The sequence below is a fragment of the Hyla sarda genome, chromosome 7 (assembly GCF_029499605.1).
Source record: "Hyla sarda isolate aHylSar1 chromosome 7, aHylSar1.hap1, whole genome shotgun sequence".
Classification (NCBI taxonomy): Eukaryota; Metazoa; Chordata; class Amphibia; order Anura; family Hylidae; genus Hyla; species Hyla sarda.
The window spans coordinates 119785119-119804919 of NC_079195.1; the positions used below are offsets into that span (position 1 = coordinate 119785119).

At 44.7% G+C, this 19801-nt stretch overlaps 1 protein-coding gene across 6 annotated transcripts in view; it reads right to left on the minus strand.

The window, feature by feature from the left end:
• Positions 1 to 19801, minus strand: part of GBF1 (golgi brefeldin A resistant guanine nucleotide exchange factor 1) — a 254726-nt gene that overhangs the window by 108480 nt on the left and 126445 nt on the right. For all 6 annotated transcript variants that reach the window (XM_056530579.1, XM_056530578.1, XM_056530577.1 and 3 more), the window contains exons 4-6: positions 6626 to 6757; positions 5138 to 5256; positions 4476 to 4584 (exon numbers count right to left, since the gene is read on the minus strand). In XM_056530579.1, coding sequence (XP_056386554.1) covers positions 4476 to 4584; positions 5138 to 5256; positions 6626 to 6757 — 360 coding nt within the window. The remainder of the gene's footprint in view (positions 1 to 4475; positions 4585 to 5137; positions 5257 to 6625; positions 6758 to 19801) is intronic.

A 19801-nucleotide genomic window follows, 5' to 3' on the forward strand; every position in this document is an offset into this window, starting at 1 on the left:
TCTAAGCAATTGTCTCTAACTATCTATAATTAACTACAAAAACATTTCACAGAGAAACTCCAAGGAAGGGACAGATATCCGTCTCCCAATGAATGAATAAAAATCCAACTTTAATGAAAAATGGTTTAAAACATACAGGTGGAAAAATAATGAAAATAACAAAGGATAAAAGCACAAACAAAATGCCAACGTGTTTCGACTCGTTAACAAGTTTTAGTCATGGCACATACTACAGACACATTGCCCGGTATATGTACACTGGCAACAACCACGTGACATGCCACCAAAAACGATACGCCCCTCTGATAATGTCACATGTATGGGAGGAGCATAACGAGATCAACTACCAACGGGATTACAGGTAAAGAGCAAAAAAGGTAAAAAAGGTAAATGTATATGGATATTTATACTTACATACATCCCAACATACAAGTATGAACACATTCAGTAGTGTCCATCATCAATACAAATGATCAACATATGCAAAAATTGGGTCCGAACCGGAGAAACCACACATCCTAATATATATAGGACAAATCATTTCTATGGTTTAGATCGAAAGGATAGCGGCTCTCCATATTAAGTATCCAAATTTATTTGTTATTTTCATTATTTTTCCACCTGTATGTTTTTAACCATTTTTCAATAAAAGTTGGATTTTTATTCATTCATTAGGAGCCGGATATCAGTCCTTTCCATGGAGTTACTGCACCTGGAGACCCGAATCTAGTGATTTCCTCCGAGCTTCCTCATCCTGATTCACGCTGCTGCTGCCGAATACCCTAATCCACTCAGAAGGGGTGAGCTGGTTTATGTTTTACTCTATTCCATATCTATTTCATAGAGAAACACTAATTCATTTCTTTACCCGTAAAACTTTAATGCTTTTTAATTTATTTCCCACATAGTCTTCTAAAAACCATAACATTCTTATGTTTTATTCTTCAGAACCATGTCAGGGTTTTTTTTACTTACACTGTGCAAGTTATGGTAAAATTGACATGTTATAATTACACTGACGCCGAATGTATATGCTATTTATTTTAGTGCTTTCCCAAACAAATAACTCCTAAAATTGCCCCAGTTCATTACTACCATTTTGATTAAGATGGGACTTCTTGATTTATAATTTTGGTATTGTTGTTTGGCATTGTTACCTATTACACAGTCCCTTTCCATGTGCCTTATTAGAGCATATAGACATCATTAAATGGGTCCTCACTAGTAAGGTTTATGCATTCAATAGGTGCTAAAATATTTAACAAACCACCCCCCCCCCCCCCCCCCCCCCCCCCGACTTTTTTCATATTTTGGTGCCTCACAACCTGGAATTAACATGGATTGTTTGAGGATTTTGATCATTTAATTTACAGAACATACTCACAACTTGAAAGATTTTTATTTATTTATTGTGAAGACAACTACAAATAGGATAAAATAACAGAAGAGGTCAATGTGCATTACTATTCATCTCCCTAAAGTCAATACTTTGTAGAGCCACCTTTTGCAGCAATCACAGCTCCAAGTGGCTTTGGATAAGTCTCTATAAGCTGCCACATCTTACCACTGGGATTTCTGCCCATTTCTCCTTGCAAAACTGTTCCAGCTAATTCAAGTTGAATGGTTTGCGCTTGTGAACAGCAATCTTAAAGGGGTTATCCACCATAAGGTGATTTTAGTATGTACCTGGCAGACAGTAATGGACATGCTTAGGAAGGATCTGCGCTTGTCTTGGGGCTAAATGGCTATATTGTGAGATTATCATAATACTGTGGCTAGATGTTTGTGAACTAGTATTTCCTGTTTGACTTTTCTTTTTCTTTTTTACTACAAACCCCACAATTCCATCTTCCTCCCTCCCTCACATCAGCCACCCCACCCATTAAAACATAAATGAGTAGCATCCATTCAAATCAGCGAGGTTTTCAATCAGGGTGCCTACAGCTGTTTCAGATTGATCCCTCCACCCATTGAAGCAGACAGGCTCCCTGTCATCAGCTGACTAGTGAGTCAGGTCTCGGCCACATTGCAACCTGGGAAAAATCTGAGACAACAGTAATTTTGTATGCTGGTAAAAATAAATAGTTAGGTGAAAATCACAGAAAAATTGTGAGAAAACCATCACACACAGGTACAGACACTATATTATGAACTACACTAACTTTACAGCCTCTGTAGCATAGACAAATAAAAAATTCCTGGAATACCCCTTTAAAGTCTGACCACAGATTTTCTATTGGATTAAGATCTGGGCTTTAAAGCGGCATTCCAGAAAAAAAACTATTTTTTATATATCAACTGGCTCCAGAAAGTTAAACAGATTTGTAAATTAGTAAAAATATAGAAATGTGTGCAGCTCACAAAACACAATCCGAGGATATACAGTGGTCCCTCAAGTTACAATATTAATTGGTTCCAGGACGACCATTGTATGTTAAAACCATTGTATCTTGAGACCAGAACTCTATGGAAACCTGGTAATTGGTTCTAAAGCCACCAAAATATCATCCAAAAATAGGAAAAAGTGAGGATTAAACAAAAATAAGTAGATAACTAATATAGATAAAGCAAATCCTTACATATAAAAGTAAGAAAGATCTGCTGGGAGCTGTAAATCGCTGTCTATGTCTGTGTTTCCCAAGCAGGGAGCCTCCCAGCATGCCCGGACAGCCGGAAGTTGTAGTTTTGCAACAACTGAGGGCACCCTGCTTGGGAAACACTGGTCTATGTAGAGGACAGGAGCTTCTTCAGGGTCCTGTACAGTACACGCAATGTCCTAAAAAAAAGTAACATGGAGTCGCCCTCACCTGATGTCCAAAGGAGCAGTAACCCTGGTACAGTTAAAGTGTACAGAACATGTAATACCTCCCTGTACTGTAGGGGGCACTACCAGACATCAGTCAGTGCATACACTTCAGTAATACAGGGGTTTTACCAGTGAATGCCCATTCTGATTGGTCGGTTCTTCCAGCCATTGACACGTTTCACAGATCTGGACTGTCTGTACATTGTATGTTGAGTCTGGTTTCAACTTACAATGGTCGAGAAAAGACCATAGTATGTTGAAACTATTGTATGTTGAGGCCATTGTAAGTTGAGGGATCACTGTAATTGGTTATATGCCGAAACCCAACGGCCAGAATTATGAAAAAATAATATACAAAATGTATATTGTTTGAGCTCAATTAAGCAACTCTATTAACCAGCTATAAGTTACAACAGCAATGATATATTATTTGCCACAATATCATTTGCAAAGACTGTAACATCGCTCAGCAAAGAATTGTAATAATTGTTACAGACTATTAATCTTTCAGACCGGAATTTTTTCAATTACGGTAGACCTCACACACATAATAAGGTCACCAGAGTGCTGGACATTATTTTACATATTTTTTGCCATTTTTTGATCATTATATATAGGGGGTGTGTCACCACTTGGGCCCAGTGGTTTTTTTCATACTTTTATACATGATATATTTTGTGCCAGAGGATATATAATGCAATATACTATTTTATATATACAATTTTATATATGTATTGAATAAAAATTATTAACTAAAGCATCCTATGATATTTTATTTAAACATCATTATGTACCTTTTGGGGTAGAATCCTTGAGGATTGGTTATACATTTTGTATAAGATTTGTAAATTACTTCTATTAAAAACTGTGCCGAGTTCCCAGGATGACCTTCAGCCATCTAGGAATCGTTTAGATGTCCGGGTGTACGGTTAGGGCATGAGCGCTACCCTACAGTGGTAGGGAGCCACGCTGCTGGCTACTGGTGCCAGGTGGCTGAAGGTCATCCTGGGAACTCGGCCAGTCCGGTATATATATATACTGTATATTTCTATATCTGTGCACTGCACTGTCAGTACATCATTTGTCATTGTAAACTGCCGGGTCTGGGTAATGTGGTAGACCCGTATTTAAGCAAATGTTATGTACTAGCGAGACAGTACAATTGGATTCTATTTGTGGATGTTATTACTGATATATTTAGCATAACTATTAGGCGTGAGTTATTGTACCAATGCTATTCCCCTGAGGAAATTGTCACGCACAGTGGAAACGCGTTGGGCCGCAATTCATGGTACAAACAATATTTAATCTCATTTTAATGGGTCACAATTGATTTGGTGGTGCCTTTTATCTTGGAACCATTAAAAGCTATGTTTTAGAGCACTTCATGTGGGTGTGATAATCCAACTTATTATTTGTTTATTCTATTGCTGGGAAGAGGATTACTGAGACTGCACCTGCTGTGGGGTGGATACTATACCACAGACCTCCCCTCACTGTGTATAATGGGACATTTCCTACTCACTTCCCACTCAGGTGATCTTCAGGGGTTTCAACAGTCAGGCTTATAATCACTAGGGTGGTGTTAATTTGAGGAGGGGTGGTCCAGACCAGACAATGTCTTTGATGCCATAATTTCAATATATCCACCCTGTTAAAAACTACTTACCACTCAGTCTCATTTCAAAACATATCCGGAAGCAGGACTGCATAATCTCGCACACAGACTCATTGGTCAAATGAGCTCCAACTGGAGTGAGCAGCAAGGTGCGCAAAACCTAAAAACAAGTTGAAGGAATAATGTTTGTCTGTGCACTTTAATAATAATTGCCATGTTATAAATTGGATGGTTACATTCATTTTCCTATAAACTTCTAAAAGTTTACACTTTCCAAACCAGTAGGAAACCTGAGACAAAGCCACAGTACATGATTAGAGCGGCTCTAAAGCTTAGAGATTATTTCTGATTAGACAAGTCGGCTTGCTCCTCGTAGTAAACAGATAGCCCGCGCTTCCTCCTCTTTCCATTACACTGATGATTTTCAGCATTCCCTTCACTTCTGTTCCCAGCCCCCCCTCCAGGACTGTTCCTGATGCAGCCTGACAAATGCTTGAAATCAATTAATTGAAGCGTTTAATTATCTTTTATTTGAAAAAGCTTTTACTTCAGGTACATGAGACCCCTGTTTAAAAATAACATTAGGCGCAAATCTCTTCCAGAGTCAAAACATGGCCCGTGTCTCCGTGTAACAGGATACAAAGGGCTTAAGCAATTCATCTAATTGCCCCATGAATAAGGACAGGGGGATGCAGTCCCCTCTCTCGAGTTACCTGCAGAATTTTCATCAGCACAACCTCATCGCTTGCTGGGTCGGTGCCAACAAAGCGGGCATGTGTAACTGCATCTGCCATGTTCTCAATTCCTTCAGCTGTACCATCATGAGCTGGATCTATAAAACAAAAGGATGCTGCTGTTACATTTTTTAAATGTGTCCATGAACATATTGGCATCACTAACCCATAAGGATACAACCCTTCCTGTTATTATTGTGGTCCAATATCCTTTAAAGTAGGAATCAATAACTTGCTCATTTAGGATATTACAGCTACTTATCCTACCTACCCTTATTTCAGAAATTATTTGAGATGCATAAATAAAACTATGAAGATCAGCACATCAATTTGCACAAAACTTTATTCATACAATTCTCGTGACATAATTGATAGCATAATGTCGAAGAACTCCAGCAGAGGGCAGTAAGTGTATGACATGGAAAGCTTGTTAAATTTATTAACTGAAATTAAACAGCTCGACACAAAGGCCCAGATTTATCAATCTGCTTTAAACCCAAACTGTCTGGTTTTGGCCATACCAACCAATAATTAGCTCAGCTTTCATACCTTAAAGGGATATTCTGCTCTAAACATCTTATTCCCTAAAATCAACTGGTGACAACAAGTTAAACAGATTTGTAAATTACTTCTATTTAAAAATCTTAAAGGAGTTCTCCATCTGAAATCTTTTATCCCCTGCTGTGCCCGGGATGTAAAACTATACATAATAAACTTTCACTTACCTGCCTACGATCCCCCGTTGTTCCGATATCGCCGCCTGTGCTCCGGTCCCTGTCGGCTTCCTCTTCCTGCGGGTCGGTGACTTCACTCTGCGCTCAGCCCATCAGCGGCCGCGACGGGACATTGCTGTGGCCACTGATAGGCTGAGCACAGAGTGAAGTCACCGACCCGCAGGAAGTGGAAGAGACCGGGACGGCGATATCTGAACAAGGGGGATCGTAGGCAGGCAAGTGAAAGTTTATTATGTATAGTTTTACAGCGGGGGTTAAAAGTTTTAGCTTAGAGAACTCCTTTAATCCTTCCATTACTTATCTGCTGTATGCTTCAGAGCAAGTGATATTGTTCTTTTCTATCTGCCCACAGTGCTCTCTGCTGACACCTCTGTCCATGTCAGGAACTGTTCAGAGCAGGATCAAATCCCCATAGCAAACCTCTCCTCCTCTCCTGACAGTTCCTGACATGGACAGAGGTGTCAGCGGAGAGCACTATGGTCAGACAGAAAACAACAACTCAACTTCCTCTGGAGCATACAGCAGCTGATAAGTACTGGAAGGGTTAGCATTTCTATATAGAAGTAATTTACAAATCTGTATAACTTTCTGGCACTAGTTGATTAGAAAAAAAAACAGTTTTCAACCAGAGTACCCCTTGAAAGCAAATTGATCAATCTGGGTCAATGAATGCTCTGCAAATGGCAACATGGATCTGAGCAAAGGATAAAAATGTCACTGTGGAGCTCCTTACCTATTAGTGCATAAGAGAGAAACTTGTTAACAGAAGTCAAAGCAAGGCCTGTAATGGGGCCAGTGGTATCTTCAGACCGAATAACCTCCAAGAAAGGACGAAGGAATACATTGGGCTCAATTTCAGATAGATCTGTAACAAAAAGAACAGGCACAGAATTACGGTGTGCAACAGGTTTAAAAAGGTGCAACAACTCATACAGGCTTCGGCACTGAACTACAAGGAAAATCATCATTTAACAGTGTGCAAATGATCAGCATTCAAAGCAGACAGCAAAACAGAGCACAGTGTGGTGAACAGTGTCCTGAACAAGAAGCGCTGCAGTGTACAGCATTGGGGGACCAGATGGGACCACTGACTGGTGACCACTGCAAAATGTACACGTCCATTATCTTTGCACTGCATTTTCCTCTAGGCCTTGCTGTCCAGTTCTGCATTTCATTTAGTAGGAGACAGGAGGGAGCAAAAGGCAGCCAACAAGCTTTGCAAGAAAACCTGTTACCCATGCTGGGTGGAAAGAGAAGAGAGGCTGTTTGGAATGGAGGAGAGGGGTCTCCATGATGTGCTATCATGTTCTTCATCCAACTGTTATACTAAAAGTGTCACTGAGTGCTACCAGTAATGGACATGGTAAACTGGGAAACCACAGGGAAAGACTGCGCTTCCTAGATGCAGGGAAATGATGGAAAAATGGCATAACATAGTTCTGTCAGTTAATACGCAAACTAAATGCTGGGAGGATTTAAAGGAGGTTCAATAATTTGTGAGGTCATTTTTGTGCAATTTTGTGCAGTCCTCTCAAAGAGGTTTCACTTCACATATATCAGTTTGAGCCTTAGTTACACACATTCTGAGGGGATGTAATTGACAGCCCTCTCCCCTTCATTATACACTGTTGATATCTCATGTATCCAACAAAACATTTACCTTTATGGACTCAGTCACTTATGTTTCCCTCTTCCTCTTATGTGAATACAAGAGCTAGGATAGAAATATTCCATCAGATTTCTTCCATCCCAGTAGACGTGCAGATCTGCTGCTCACTTAGAGAGCTCATGTGTTATCTTATACACTGTTCTTAGAACGCACATGACTAAACCTTTAAAGCAATATCGTTCTGTAAACAGCGGGCAGAGAAAATGTCCAGGGGCTGTAATGTTGTCATTACCAGGCATGCTCTTCAGCATGTTTTCAGGACTGTGATGCCTCATTTCGGTAACACAATCTCTAGCAGCTGTCAGAACCATGTCCTATTTCAGACCTTTTTATCCCATTATCTATATAGTCAATGTGACACAAATTAAAGATGAAGAGAAAACAATTGTGCTCTCTGCAAGAAGCTCTGTTCACATTGGTGTCTGATGGAGACCAAATGTGTCTTTTTTTGGCCTCTATCTTGTCAGTATAGGTCAGTAAACTGCAGGACAAAAAATGGAATATCGTAGAACAGGGGTCTTCAAACTGTTGACCTCCAGATGATCTAAAACTACAACACCAACCATGCTGGGAGTTGTAGTTTTGCAACATTTTTGAGGTCCACAGTCTGAAGACCATTGGTATAGTACAGTGGTCGGCAAGCTGCGGCTCTTCACACACTTTAATGCTGCTCTTGCAGTGCTGTCGGGCCGCGGCGGCCGCCCATGCACACTGATAACATACAAGGGCCTGATACTAGTATCAGGCCCTTGTATGGAGAGCAGCAGCGGCCGCATAGTGCCGACCACTGCTGTATACTAAAAACCAGGGTGCCACCAGCTGTTGTGAAACTACAACTCCCATCATGTCCGGACCGGCAAAGGCTGTCCAGGGATGCTGGTAGTTGTAGTTTCACAACAGCTGGAGGTCCCCTGGTTTTTAGTATGCAGTATTAGTTTTTACCTGCTCTGGCCGGCCCCCGCCTGCAGCCGCACACAGGAGCCAGCCCGGGCAGATAATCATAGGTTTTCCTATGCCGGACATCCTTCTGTCCCGAAAAATCTTTTCGGGACATAAGGATGTCCGCCGGTCACTTACCATTCCCCGCCCGCCGCGCGTCCTCCTCCGGTCTTCCTGCGATCCTCCGCCTCCCTATGGTTGTACGCACGGGACCTCAGTGACATCCCGTGCGTACAACCATAGAGGCGCAGGAGGACCGGAGGAAGACGCGCGCCGGCCGGAGCCTGGTAAGTGACAGGTGGCGCGTCATCTTCAGTGTTCTGGTCACCACTCCTCCGGTCCCGGCACCTACTGCTATGGTCCATAGGCCATAGCAGTAGATGGTGACCCCGGGCCGGAGGAGCGGTGACCGGAACACTGTGGGGGGCAGTATACAGACATACAGCCTCCAGCCATACACTGTATATGGCTTGAAGCTGTATGTCTGTGGAGGGGAGCTACCTACCATTGCGGGGGGAACTATACCGCCTACCATTGCGGGGGGAACTATACCGCCTACCATTGCGGGGGGAACTATACCGCCTACCATTGCGGGGGGAACTATACCGCCTACCATTGCGGGGGAACTATACCGCCTACCATTGGGGGGGAGCTGCCTACCATTGTGGGGGAACTATACCGCCAACCATTGTGGGGGAACTATACCGCCAACCATTGTGGGGGAACTATACCGCCAACCATTGTGGGGGAACTATACCGCCAACCATTGTGGGGGAACTATACCGCCAACCATTGTGGGGGAACTATACCGCCTACCATTGTGGGGGGGAGCTGCCTACCATTGTGGGGGAACTATACCGCCTACCATTGTGGGGGAGCTGCCTACCATTGTGGGGGAACTATACCGCCTACCATTGTGGGGGAACTATGCTGCCTACCATTGTGGGGGAACTATACCGCCTACCATTGTGGGGGGGAGCTGCCTACCATTGTGGGGGAACTATACCGCCTACCATTGTGGGGGAGCTGCCTACCATTGTGGGGGAACTATACCGCCTACCATTGTGGGGGAACTATGCCGCCTACCATTGTGGGGGAACTATACCGCCTACCATTGTGGGGGAACTATACCGCCTACCATTGTGGGGGAACTATACCGCCTACCATTGTGGGGGAGCTGCCTACCATTGTGGGGGAACTATACCGCCTACCATTGTGGGGGAGCTGCCTACCATTGTGGGGGAACTATACCGCCTACCATTGTGGGGGAACTATACCGCCAACTATTGTGGGGGGGATCTATACCGCCGACTATTGTGGGGGGTAAGCTGCCGACTATTGTGGTGGGGGGAGCTGCCGACTATTGTGGTGGGGGGAGCTGCCGACTATTGTGGTGGGGGGAGCTGCCGACTATTGTGGTGGGGGGAGCTGCCGACTATTGTGGTGGGGGGAGCTGCCGACTATTGTGGTGGGGGGAGCTGCCGACTATTGTGGTGGGGGGAGCTGCCGACTATTGTGGTGGGGGGAGCTGCCGACTATTGTGGTGGGGGGGAGCTGCCGACTATTGTGGTGGGGGGGAGCTGCCGACTATTGTGGTGGGGGGGAGCTGCCGACTATTGTGGTGGGGGGGAGCTGCCGACTATTGTGGTGGGGGGGAGCTGCCGACTATTGTGGTGGGGGGAGCTGCCGACTATTGTGGTGGGGGGAGCTGCCGACTATTGTGGTGGGGGGAGCTGCCGACTATTGTGGTGGGGGGAGCTGCCGACTATTGTGGTGGGGGGAGCTGCCGACTATTGTGGTGGGGGGAGCTGCCGACTATTGTGGTGGGGGGAGCTGCCGACTATTGTGGTGGGGGGAGCTGCCGACTATTGTGGTGGGGGGAGCTGCCGACTATTGTGGTGGGGGGAGCTGCCGACTATTGTGGTGGGGGGAGCTGCCGACTATTGTGGTGGGGGGAGCTGCCGACTATTGTGGTGGGGGGAGCTGCCGACTATTGTGGTGGGGGGAGCTGCCGACTATTGTGGTGGGGGGAGCTGCCGACTATTGTGGTGGGGGGAGCTGCCGACTATTGTGGTGGGGGGAGCTGCCGACTATTGTGGTGGGGGGAGCTGCCGACTATTGTGGTGGGGGGAGCTGCCGACTATTGTGGTGGGGGGAGCTGCCGACTATTGTGGTGGGGGGAGCTGCGGACTATTGTGGTGGGGGGAGCTGCCGACTATTGTGGTGGGGGGAGCTGCCGACTATTGTGGTGGGGGGAGCTGCCGACTATTGTGGTGGGGGGAGCTGCCGACTATTGTGGTGGGGGGAGCTGCCGACTATTGTGGTGGGGGGAGCTGCCGACTATTGTGGTGGGGGGAGCTGCCGACTATTGTGGTGGGGGGAGCTGCCGACTATTGTGGTGGGGGGAGCTGCCGACTATTGTGGTGGGGGGAGCTGCCGACTATTGTGGTGGGGGGAGCTGCCGACTATTGTGGTGGGGGGAGCTGCCGACTATTGTGGTGGGGGGAGCTGCCGACTATTGTGGTGGGGGGAGCTGCCGACTATTGTGGTGGGGGGAGCTGCCGACTATTGTGGTGGGGGGAGCTGCCGACTATTGTGGGGGGGGAGCTGCCGACTATTGTGGTGGGGGGAGCTGCCGACTATTGTGGTGGGGGGAGCTGCCGACTATTGTGGTGGGGGGAGCTGCCGACTATTGTGGTGGGGGGAGCTGCCGACTATTGTGGTGGGGGGAGCTGCCGACTATTGTGGTGGGGGGAGCTGCCGACTATTGTGGTGGGGGGAGCTGCCGACTATTGTGGTGGGGGGAGCTGCCGACTATTTTGGTGGGGGGAGCTGCCGACTATTGTGGTGGGGGGAGCTGCCGACTATTGTGGTGGGGGGAGCTGCCGACTATTGTGGTGGGGGGAGCTGCCGACTACTGTGGTGGGGGGAGCTGCCGACTATTGTGGTGGGGGGAGCTGCCGACTATTGTGGTGGGGGGGAGCTGCCGATCTAATGTGGGGGAGCTGCTGACCTAATGTGGGGGAGCTGCCGACCTAATGTGGGGGAGCTGCCGACCTAATGTGGGGGAGCTGCCGACCTAATGTGGGGGAGCTGCCGACCTAATGTGGGGGAGCTGCCGACCTAATGTGGGGGAGCTGCCGACCTAATGTGGGGGAGCTGCCGACCTAATGTGGGGGAGCTGCCGACCTAATGTGGGGGAACATGCTGCCTACTAATGTGGGGAACATGCTGCCTACCTAATGTGGGGGAACATGCTGCCTACCTAATGTGGGGGAACATGCTGCCTACCTAATGTGGGGGAACATGCTGCCTACCTAATGTGGGGGAACATGCTGCCTACCTAATGTGGGGGGGGGGGAACTACAAGGTACCGAACATCACGGTAGGAGGGGTAGTCTTATACTGCGAGTATATCCCAAACTCTATATTTTAACTGTGAAAGTTGGGGGTCGTCTTATACGCCGGCATATACGGTATATGTGAGGGGCACGTGTCAGGGGGCATTATACGTGGGGGCACATGACAGGGGGCATTATAAGTGAGGAGCACATGTCAGGGGGGCATTATATTGTGAGGGGCACAGGACATGGGGTATTATATATAAGGGGCACATGTCAGGAGGGGCATTATATATGAGGGGCACATGACAAGGGGGGTCCTGTCATTTGCCCCCACTTATAATGCCCCCCTGCCATGTGCCCCCACATATAAACACTTATTGAAACTAAAAACAGTGCATATGTATTTTCAGTTTTAAAAATGTGGCTCTCAAAATACATTTCAATCGTGGTTTTGGCGAGATTTCGCTCAGTTGAAAAAAAAGGTTGCCCACCACTGGTATAGTAGATTGCAGACAACACTAATTGTACAATGGAGTTAAAACACAAACTGATGCTGCATGTTATGTATGGCATTGATCAGAAACATCCATTTAAAGGGGCACTCCAGGGGACTGAACGTATCCCCTATCCACAAGATGTGAAAGTGTGAAAGGTGGGGGGGGGGGGGGTCTGACTGCATGGGCCCCTTGCAATCTCCTGTACAGGGCCCATCCTACCAGTCCACAGCACACTCTGGTTCCCACCTTGCTGGACATGGGCAAGTGACAGCCCCTCAGACAATCCCTGAAGGTGGAGACCAGAGGGTGCCAAGGACAGACCCTGTACAGAAGATCATGGGGGTTCCAGCGGTGCCAACACACCACTCCACGCACAGGAAGAGACAGGGCCCGCTTCTGGAGCTCATGGTGGGAGGGGAAGTCCCAGGGGCCAGAACCCCTCACGATAAGTTTTAAAGTAGTGGAGTAGCTCATTTATATGGGTTTCCTGAACATTTTGGTTTCCACTCTTCAAATAGGTAGATTTGGCTATGCAATTGTGCGAAAAACAGTCAGCTGAAAGAATGGATTCTCAATAAGAAATGAAAAGGACAAAATAAAGAAATGCAGCCATCTAAACTGATGAAGACTACTGATCTTAAAGGGGTACTCCGCTGCCCTTTGTCGGAAGCTCCGCTCCCCAGTGTCCGGAAGTTTATTATTCCGGACGCTGTGTGCGGGCTTCCGTGTTCAGGGCTGCTCCTCGTGACGTCAAGCCCGCCCCCTTCGTTACGTCATGCCGCCCCCTCAACAAAATTCTATGGGAAGGGGGCGTGACTGCCATCTTTCGCTGAGGGGGCGGGCGGGCGCGACGTTACGAAGGGGGCAGGCGTGACGTCACGAGGGGCTGCCCTGAACACGGAAGCGTTTGGAACAATAAACTCCCGGATGCTGGGGAGCGAAGCTTCCGACACAGGGCAGCGGAGTACCCCTTTAAATAGCAAAAAAAATAATTCCCATATAGCAAGTGTTCCCCTATAAAAAAAAGGTAGAGACTCTTAGGTGAGAAGTTATGCCACTGTCCCACCTACTGATTAATTTAGGTCAATGACAACAGAGCAGTTATTACAACCCAAGTCCAAAGTCCACATATGCCATTTGTTTTAAGTTGTACACCTCTACTGACTGGCCAATGTCTTCTGACATAACACAGTAAAACTGGATGTACTATACCAATCTTCTGTGGGACACACTGCACACGTGCCAGAAGAGGAGAGCAGAAGAGTGTTAGAACTAGAAGATTACATTACAGTGATCCCTCGACTTATGATGGCCTCGACATATGATCATTTCAACATATGATGGCCTCTCAGAGCCCATCTTATGTTGAAGGCAGCCTCGACATATGATGCTGCTGTGTGTCGGGACCATCGTACAAACAGCTATCTGACAGCGCTGACAACTTCAGCAACTGACAGATAGTTGTTTAATGTGCCCCGTGTGCCCCGTTCTGCCTCCTGTTACTCACATGCTGTCCTGCTAACTCACGGAGGCTTCCACTGTGAGCTCCGTGTAAGCCCCGCCCCCCCAGAGCAGCCATAGCCAATAGCCTGCAGCATCTTGCTGCAGGCATCCAATGAGCTGCTCCCCTTCCTTTCCTATAGAGCTGTAGTCGGCAGGATGGTAATGGAGGACATTCTGTCTCCCCTGAAGGTATTTAAAGAACTGTACAGTACTGTATGCGATGTCACACATCACATACAATACATAGACACACTATACACCCCATACATCAATGTTTCCCTATCAGTGTGCCTCCAGCTGTTGCAAGACTATAACTCCCAGCATGCCCAGACAGTCAATGGCTGTACATGCATGCTGGGAGTTGTAGTTGTGCAACAGCTGGCGGCACCCTGGTTTGTTAAACACTTCCTATACACTCCACATACAATGGTCATCCCAGAACCAATTAGCAGTTTCCCATAGAGATATGTATTCAACATACAATGGTTCCAAGGCCCCAGAACCAATTACTATTTTTACATAGACATATGTACTCGACATATGATGGTTTCAACATATGATGGTTTCAACATATGATGGTTCTCCTGGAACCAATTAATATCATATGTTGAGGGACCACTGTATATGAGTAGGCCTTCAGACCAACTTGTGACGGAATACCATTCTTCAGACTGGGTGGTATTAGGGTACTAGGCTAGCTTGACATTTCTTCCCCTCTTGTGTCTTAAGGGATACTTCCCTGGTCAGCATTTGGAACAATTAGTTCTGAACCCTGTATGCGCGCTGTGGGGGTCGGCCACGCCCTTCGTGACATCATACCACGCCCCCTCAATGCAAGTGTATGGGAGGGGGCATGACGCTGTTAGACTTTCATTGAGGCGGTGTGGCGTGACGGCACAAGGGGGCCTGGCCGGCCACCACAGCTCGTGAGCACAAACTGCATTCGGAACTAAATGTTCCAAACGCTGCCCACAAACTCCACAAATGCAAAAAGGTAACGTTTTATTTGTCCCACACAGGGAATTTTTTTTATACATTTTTTTTCCAGCGCTGGTGGTGGTCAGGAGACCAAAAATCTTCTGACAGGTTCACTTTAAAGCATTAGCCTATGAGGCAACACATTCCCGAGTGTTCACAGACTTTTAATTTAGGATAGCAATGAAAGCTGCAACAAATCACATGCCCCATAGCTGTCACTACAGAAACAACATTAGCTTCAAACACATATTTAAATCACTTGTCCTGACTTTCGCATTTCTTTTGACTGCTGTATAAATAATTAATTGAACATTTTATCCAGGGAATTTCTATTGCAATTTTTATTTTCCCTTACAAATCAGGATCAAATAAAAGTACACATTAATTTTAATAAAATATTTATACTAGGGTAATGTTTAAAGTAGAGAATACAAAGATTTTTCTTCTTTAGGCTGCGTTCACAGGGCCGTCTAGACCCATCCCGTTCTTCTCCCATCAAAAATGAAAACGGACAATAACGGATGCAAACGGATGTTATTCATTTGGATCCGTTATTGTTCAGGTAATAACCAAAAAAATAATTTTTTTTTTTGTTCTGAGCATACTCCGAAGTAAAAAGGGATCAACAAACGGATTGAAAAGACAGACTGAGAAAACAGAATGAAACAACCTTAAAGGAAGGAAAAATACTGAATGTGCCGTTTTTCTGCAGATGGTGCAAATGGGTACAAACTTATGTAAACGGATTGTAAAAAATTCCCATAGTCATGAATGGGACTTAAAAAAAAAACGTTTTTAATCTGTTTACAGCCTGCAAGAACAGAAGCGAAACAGGGGTAAAAAAAAAAAAACGGGGACAGATGGCCGTGTGAACGCACCCTTAGAGAGACATTTCTTTGCACTCCAGTTTTCAGCCACTAAATGTAAATATACTAACATGTTATTATAGGGCCAAAAACAGAGACTGAACACCACTTTAAAGGGGTATTCCAGGAAAAAACTTTTTTTTATATATCAACTGGCTCCAGAAAGTTTAACAGATTTGTAAATTAATTACTTATATTAAAAAATCTCAATCCTTTCAATAATTATCAGCTGCTGAAGTTGAGTTGTTTTCTGCCTGGCAACAGTGTTCTCTGCTGACATCTCTGCTTGTCTTGGGAACTGCACAGAGTAGAAGAGGTTTGCTATGGAGATTTGCTTCTAAACTGGGTGGTTCCTGAGACACGTGTCATCAGAGAGCACTTAGACAGAAAAGAACAAATCAACTTCAGCAGCTCAAGTACTGAAAGGATTAAGATTTTTTAATAGAAGTAAATTTACAAATCTGCTTAACTTTCTGGAACCAGTTGAGATCTAAAAAAAAAAAAGAAAAAAGTTTTTTCCTGGATAACCCCTTTAAAATAAAGTCATTAAGAATGTTTTGGAAAGGAAAAAAAAATTGAATATTATTATATATACCAGTGTTTTCTAACCAGGGTGCCTCCAGCTGTTGAAAAACTACAACTCCAAGCATGACCGGACAGCCATAGGCTGTCCGGTCATGCTTGGAGTTGTAGTTTTGCAACAACTGGAGGCACCCTGGTTGGGAAACACGGTTATCCACACACACACACACACTCCCAATTCATTCAGCAAAGGGTGTAAATGATGGCCACACAAGTTCACCAAACTAGCAGATATGGTCAGGAATAAAGATACTATAGCAGTAGCCAGGACTGCCAAATGTAAACTTCAAGGTATAAAAAAAAATGCAATACAATTATTGGACTAAAATATAAACTGTTGCCAAATGGATCTGAAGAGTCTTTATTGGGATCCGTCAGGGTTACGTTTTTTTACATACACACATATAATATATATATATATATATATATATATATATATATATATATATATATATATATTTTTATACTTCATGAATTCAGGTTGCAGGTTATGTAATTTGTTGAAAAGGGAAGCAACTATGGCAGGACTGCACTTGGTGTAAACCTCATAACAGGTGGACATACCATGTAACTAAGATAACGTCGTGCTATGACCATGGAAAAGCACACATACATTGTTCATAGGCCTTACGATGTGTATTCACCACATGCTATGCTAAGTACTCTGCCTCGGCTGTATATTAAAATGACAAATCTAATAACCTGATGCCTATGTATAGAAGATGATGGACATGTAAAGCCATTAAGGAATGTTTTTACAATTGTTTGATATAATGGAAGCACAGAAGAACAGAGCAATGTTAGAAAATACCACGCAGTGCTGCACCACAATATATCCTAAAACTTCAAAGAACATGCGGCCATAAAGCATCACTCTATTTAAACACCCCATATATCCACCACAGCCGATAGAGGGGCACGTGCGCCTAACTTATGTGACCACTCTTTCCTTTTATTCTTAGATCAGATTTCATTTCAACCTATTAAAAAAAAAAAATAATAATTAGCTTAAACTATATTATTTCTCCTAGACCCACTATTGTGTCCTCACGGTCCTATATCACAAGTAACTGGTAGGTCTTCAGCCATCTCAGTAGTCCTATACCGGTCATGTTTTAGCTAGTGCCGAATTGTAATCCAGATTCCAGGCCCCCACTGACCCGTCTTACTGATCTGGAAGTGGGCAGTGTTCAGTTGTACACAAACACATTTTGACAGAGGGCACCCAAAGCTGTCAAGTCCTTTCTATTTGCCTAATTTAAGGACAATAGAACAAATAGTTTCATTTGTCAACCTGCCATGTCATGTGCTTCTCTCTCGGTCACTAAACAAGACTTTTCACTGGGCATTATTATATCAATGCTAAATGTACTGAGAGAGAAGATCCAGCCAATTGGGAGAAAACTCTATTATTACATAATATATAAAATCACTGTAACAAATCAAAGATTACATTTGCAAAACCATCCAAGTAAACCAAATGTAAGGTATGAAAGTAAGGAAGAAAAACAACAATTGATCCTTCCAAATAACATCTGCCTTTTTTTATTTGACATTGAAACTTTCTTACAATGGTCTTAAGCATTTCCACCAACACTTCTAAGCCTCTACCATGACCACATCCGTCGTGAAATAGATCTTTTCATAAATATGACTCCAGTTTGTTATATCAGCCTACTGGATAACATGGTACATGTGCAAGTACAAGAAAGTGATTTCTATTCCAACAACGCTTATTGCTTAAAATAGGAAAACTCGTTTATTAGAGAGACCAAATGTTGGCGACAGAGTTTTGTTACACTATGTGATCTGTCGCTATTTTACCAACTGCAACACATAAAAAATGGCTCAAGAACACAAGAGGAGTATCAATGTAAGGGGGGAAAGAAACTTCCATTAAAAAAGGGGAGAGGAGATCTGTGTCAAATTTCAGCTGCTTCCATTTCATGTTCAGGCGAAACACAAAGGGTACAGCTGTTCAGATATGGGGACAGTAGATACAAAGTGATCTGTCTCATGCCTTTTTATATTGCACGACAGCTGTTACTTTAGAACTATCCATAGTGGATGAAAAAAAAAATACATTAAATCCGTATTTACAGTCTATAAGTCCAAAATCTATATATTTCCTGTAGCGTAAATAGTGCCGAAACATGGGTGCATATCACATTTAGAACAGACTGTCCGCAGTGCAAAAGACCCAACTGAAATAGCACATTTTAGCATATAGGTTTACAATCCAATATTGCATAGGGTTATCAAATAACAATTGTGAGCAAAAAAAGAGGATTGTTTTTAAGGCCTCTAAGGGTGAAACCACACAAACATCCAATGGCTCATGTGGTATGGACCTACGGCTGCATTAACGCTACGTTTCCTCCCTACGGCTGCGGACTGGTGCCGAAACCGATTCACTTTAAAAGGGGTACCAAAGGATAGGGGATAAGATGTCTGATCGTGGGGGTCACGTGGGGCGGAGCATTGTGACGTCATGGTTCCGCACCTTGTGACATCTCGGCCCGCCCCTCAATACAAGTCTATGGGAGCGGGCGCGGCAGCCATCACGCCCCCTCCCTAGACTTGCATTAAGGGGGCAGGCCGTGACATCATGAGGGGCGGAGCCGTGACATCACAATGCTCCGGCCCCTGTATCGCCCGTCATTATGCACAGAGCGATTTTGCTCTGTGCAGTAATGACAGCGGGGTGCTGCAGCAAAGATCCTGGGGGTCCACAGCAGTGGGACCCCCGTGATCAGACATCTTATCCCCTATCCTTTGGATAGGGGATAAGATGTCTAGGAGCGAAGTACCCCTTTGATGAGTTAATGAGCTCAGTCAGACAGATAGTGACTCCGGTCGGCTCATTTTTGCCCCATATCCAGTGATATAGTGTTAATGCAGTCTTACAGGGAACCTGTTGTGTTGATAATGCAGCATAATCTACAGGCATATTATTATAGAGCAGGGGGAGCTGAGGAGATTGATATATTTAAATAAAGCTTTGTGAGAAAAGCTTCAGGATAACTTGTAATTTTTTCATGTAAAATTCTGCTCGTTCTGGGCTAAGAAGTCAAGTGGTTGATTGGCAGCTCACTCTAAATGTGTACATAGAACATGAATAGCTGTTACTAAGCTCAGAATGAGCAGAAATTCACTTAAAAGGGGTACTCCCCTGGAAAAAAAAATTCAAATCAACTGGTGCCAGAAAGTTAAACAGATTTGTGAATTACTTCTATTTAAAAATCTTAACCCTTCCAGTACTTATCAGTTGCTTTATACTACAGAGGAAGTTCTTTTCTTTTTGAATTTCTTTTCTGTCTGACCAGTGCTCTCTGCTGACACCTCTGTCCATGTCAGGAACTGTCTGGAGCAGGATAGGTTTGCTATGGGGATTTGCTCCTGCTCTCGACAGTTCCTGACATGGACAGAGGTGTCAGCAGAGAGCACTGTGGTCAGACAGAAATTAAATAAAAAAATAAAAGAACTTCCTGTGGAGCATATAGCAACTGATAAGTACTGGAAGGATTAAGA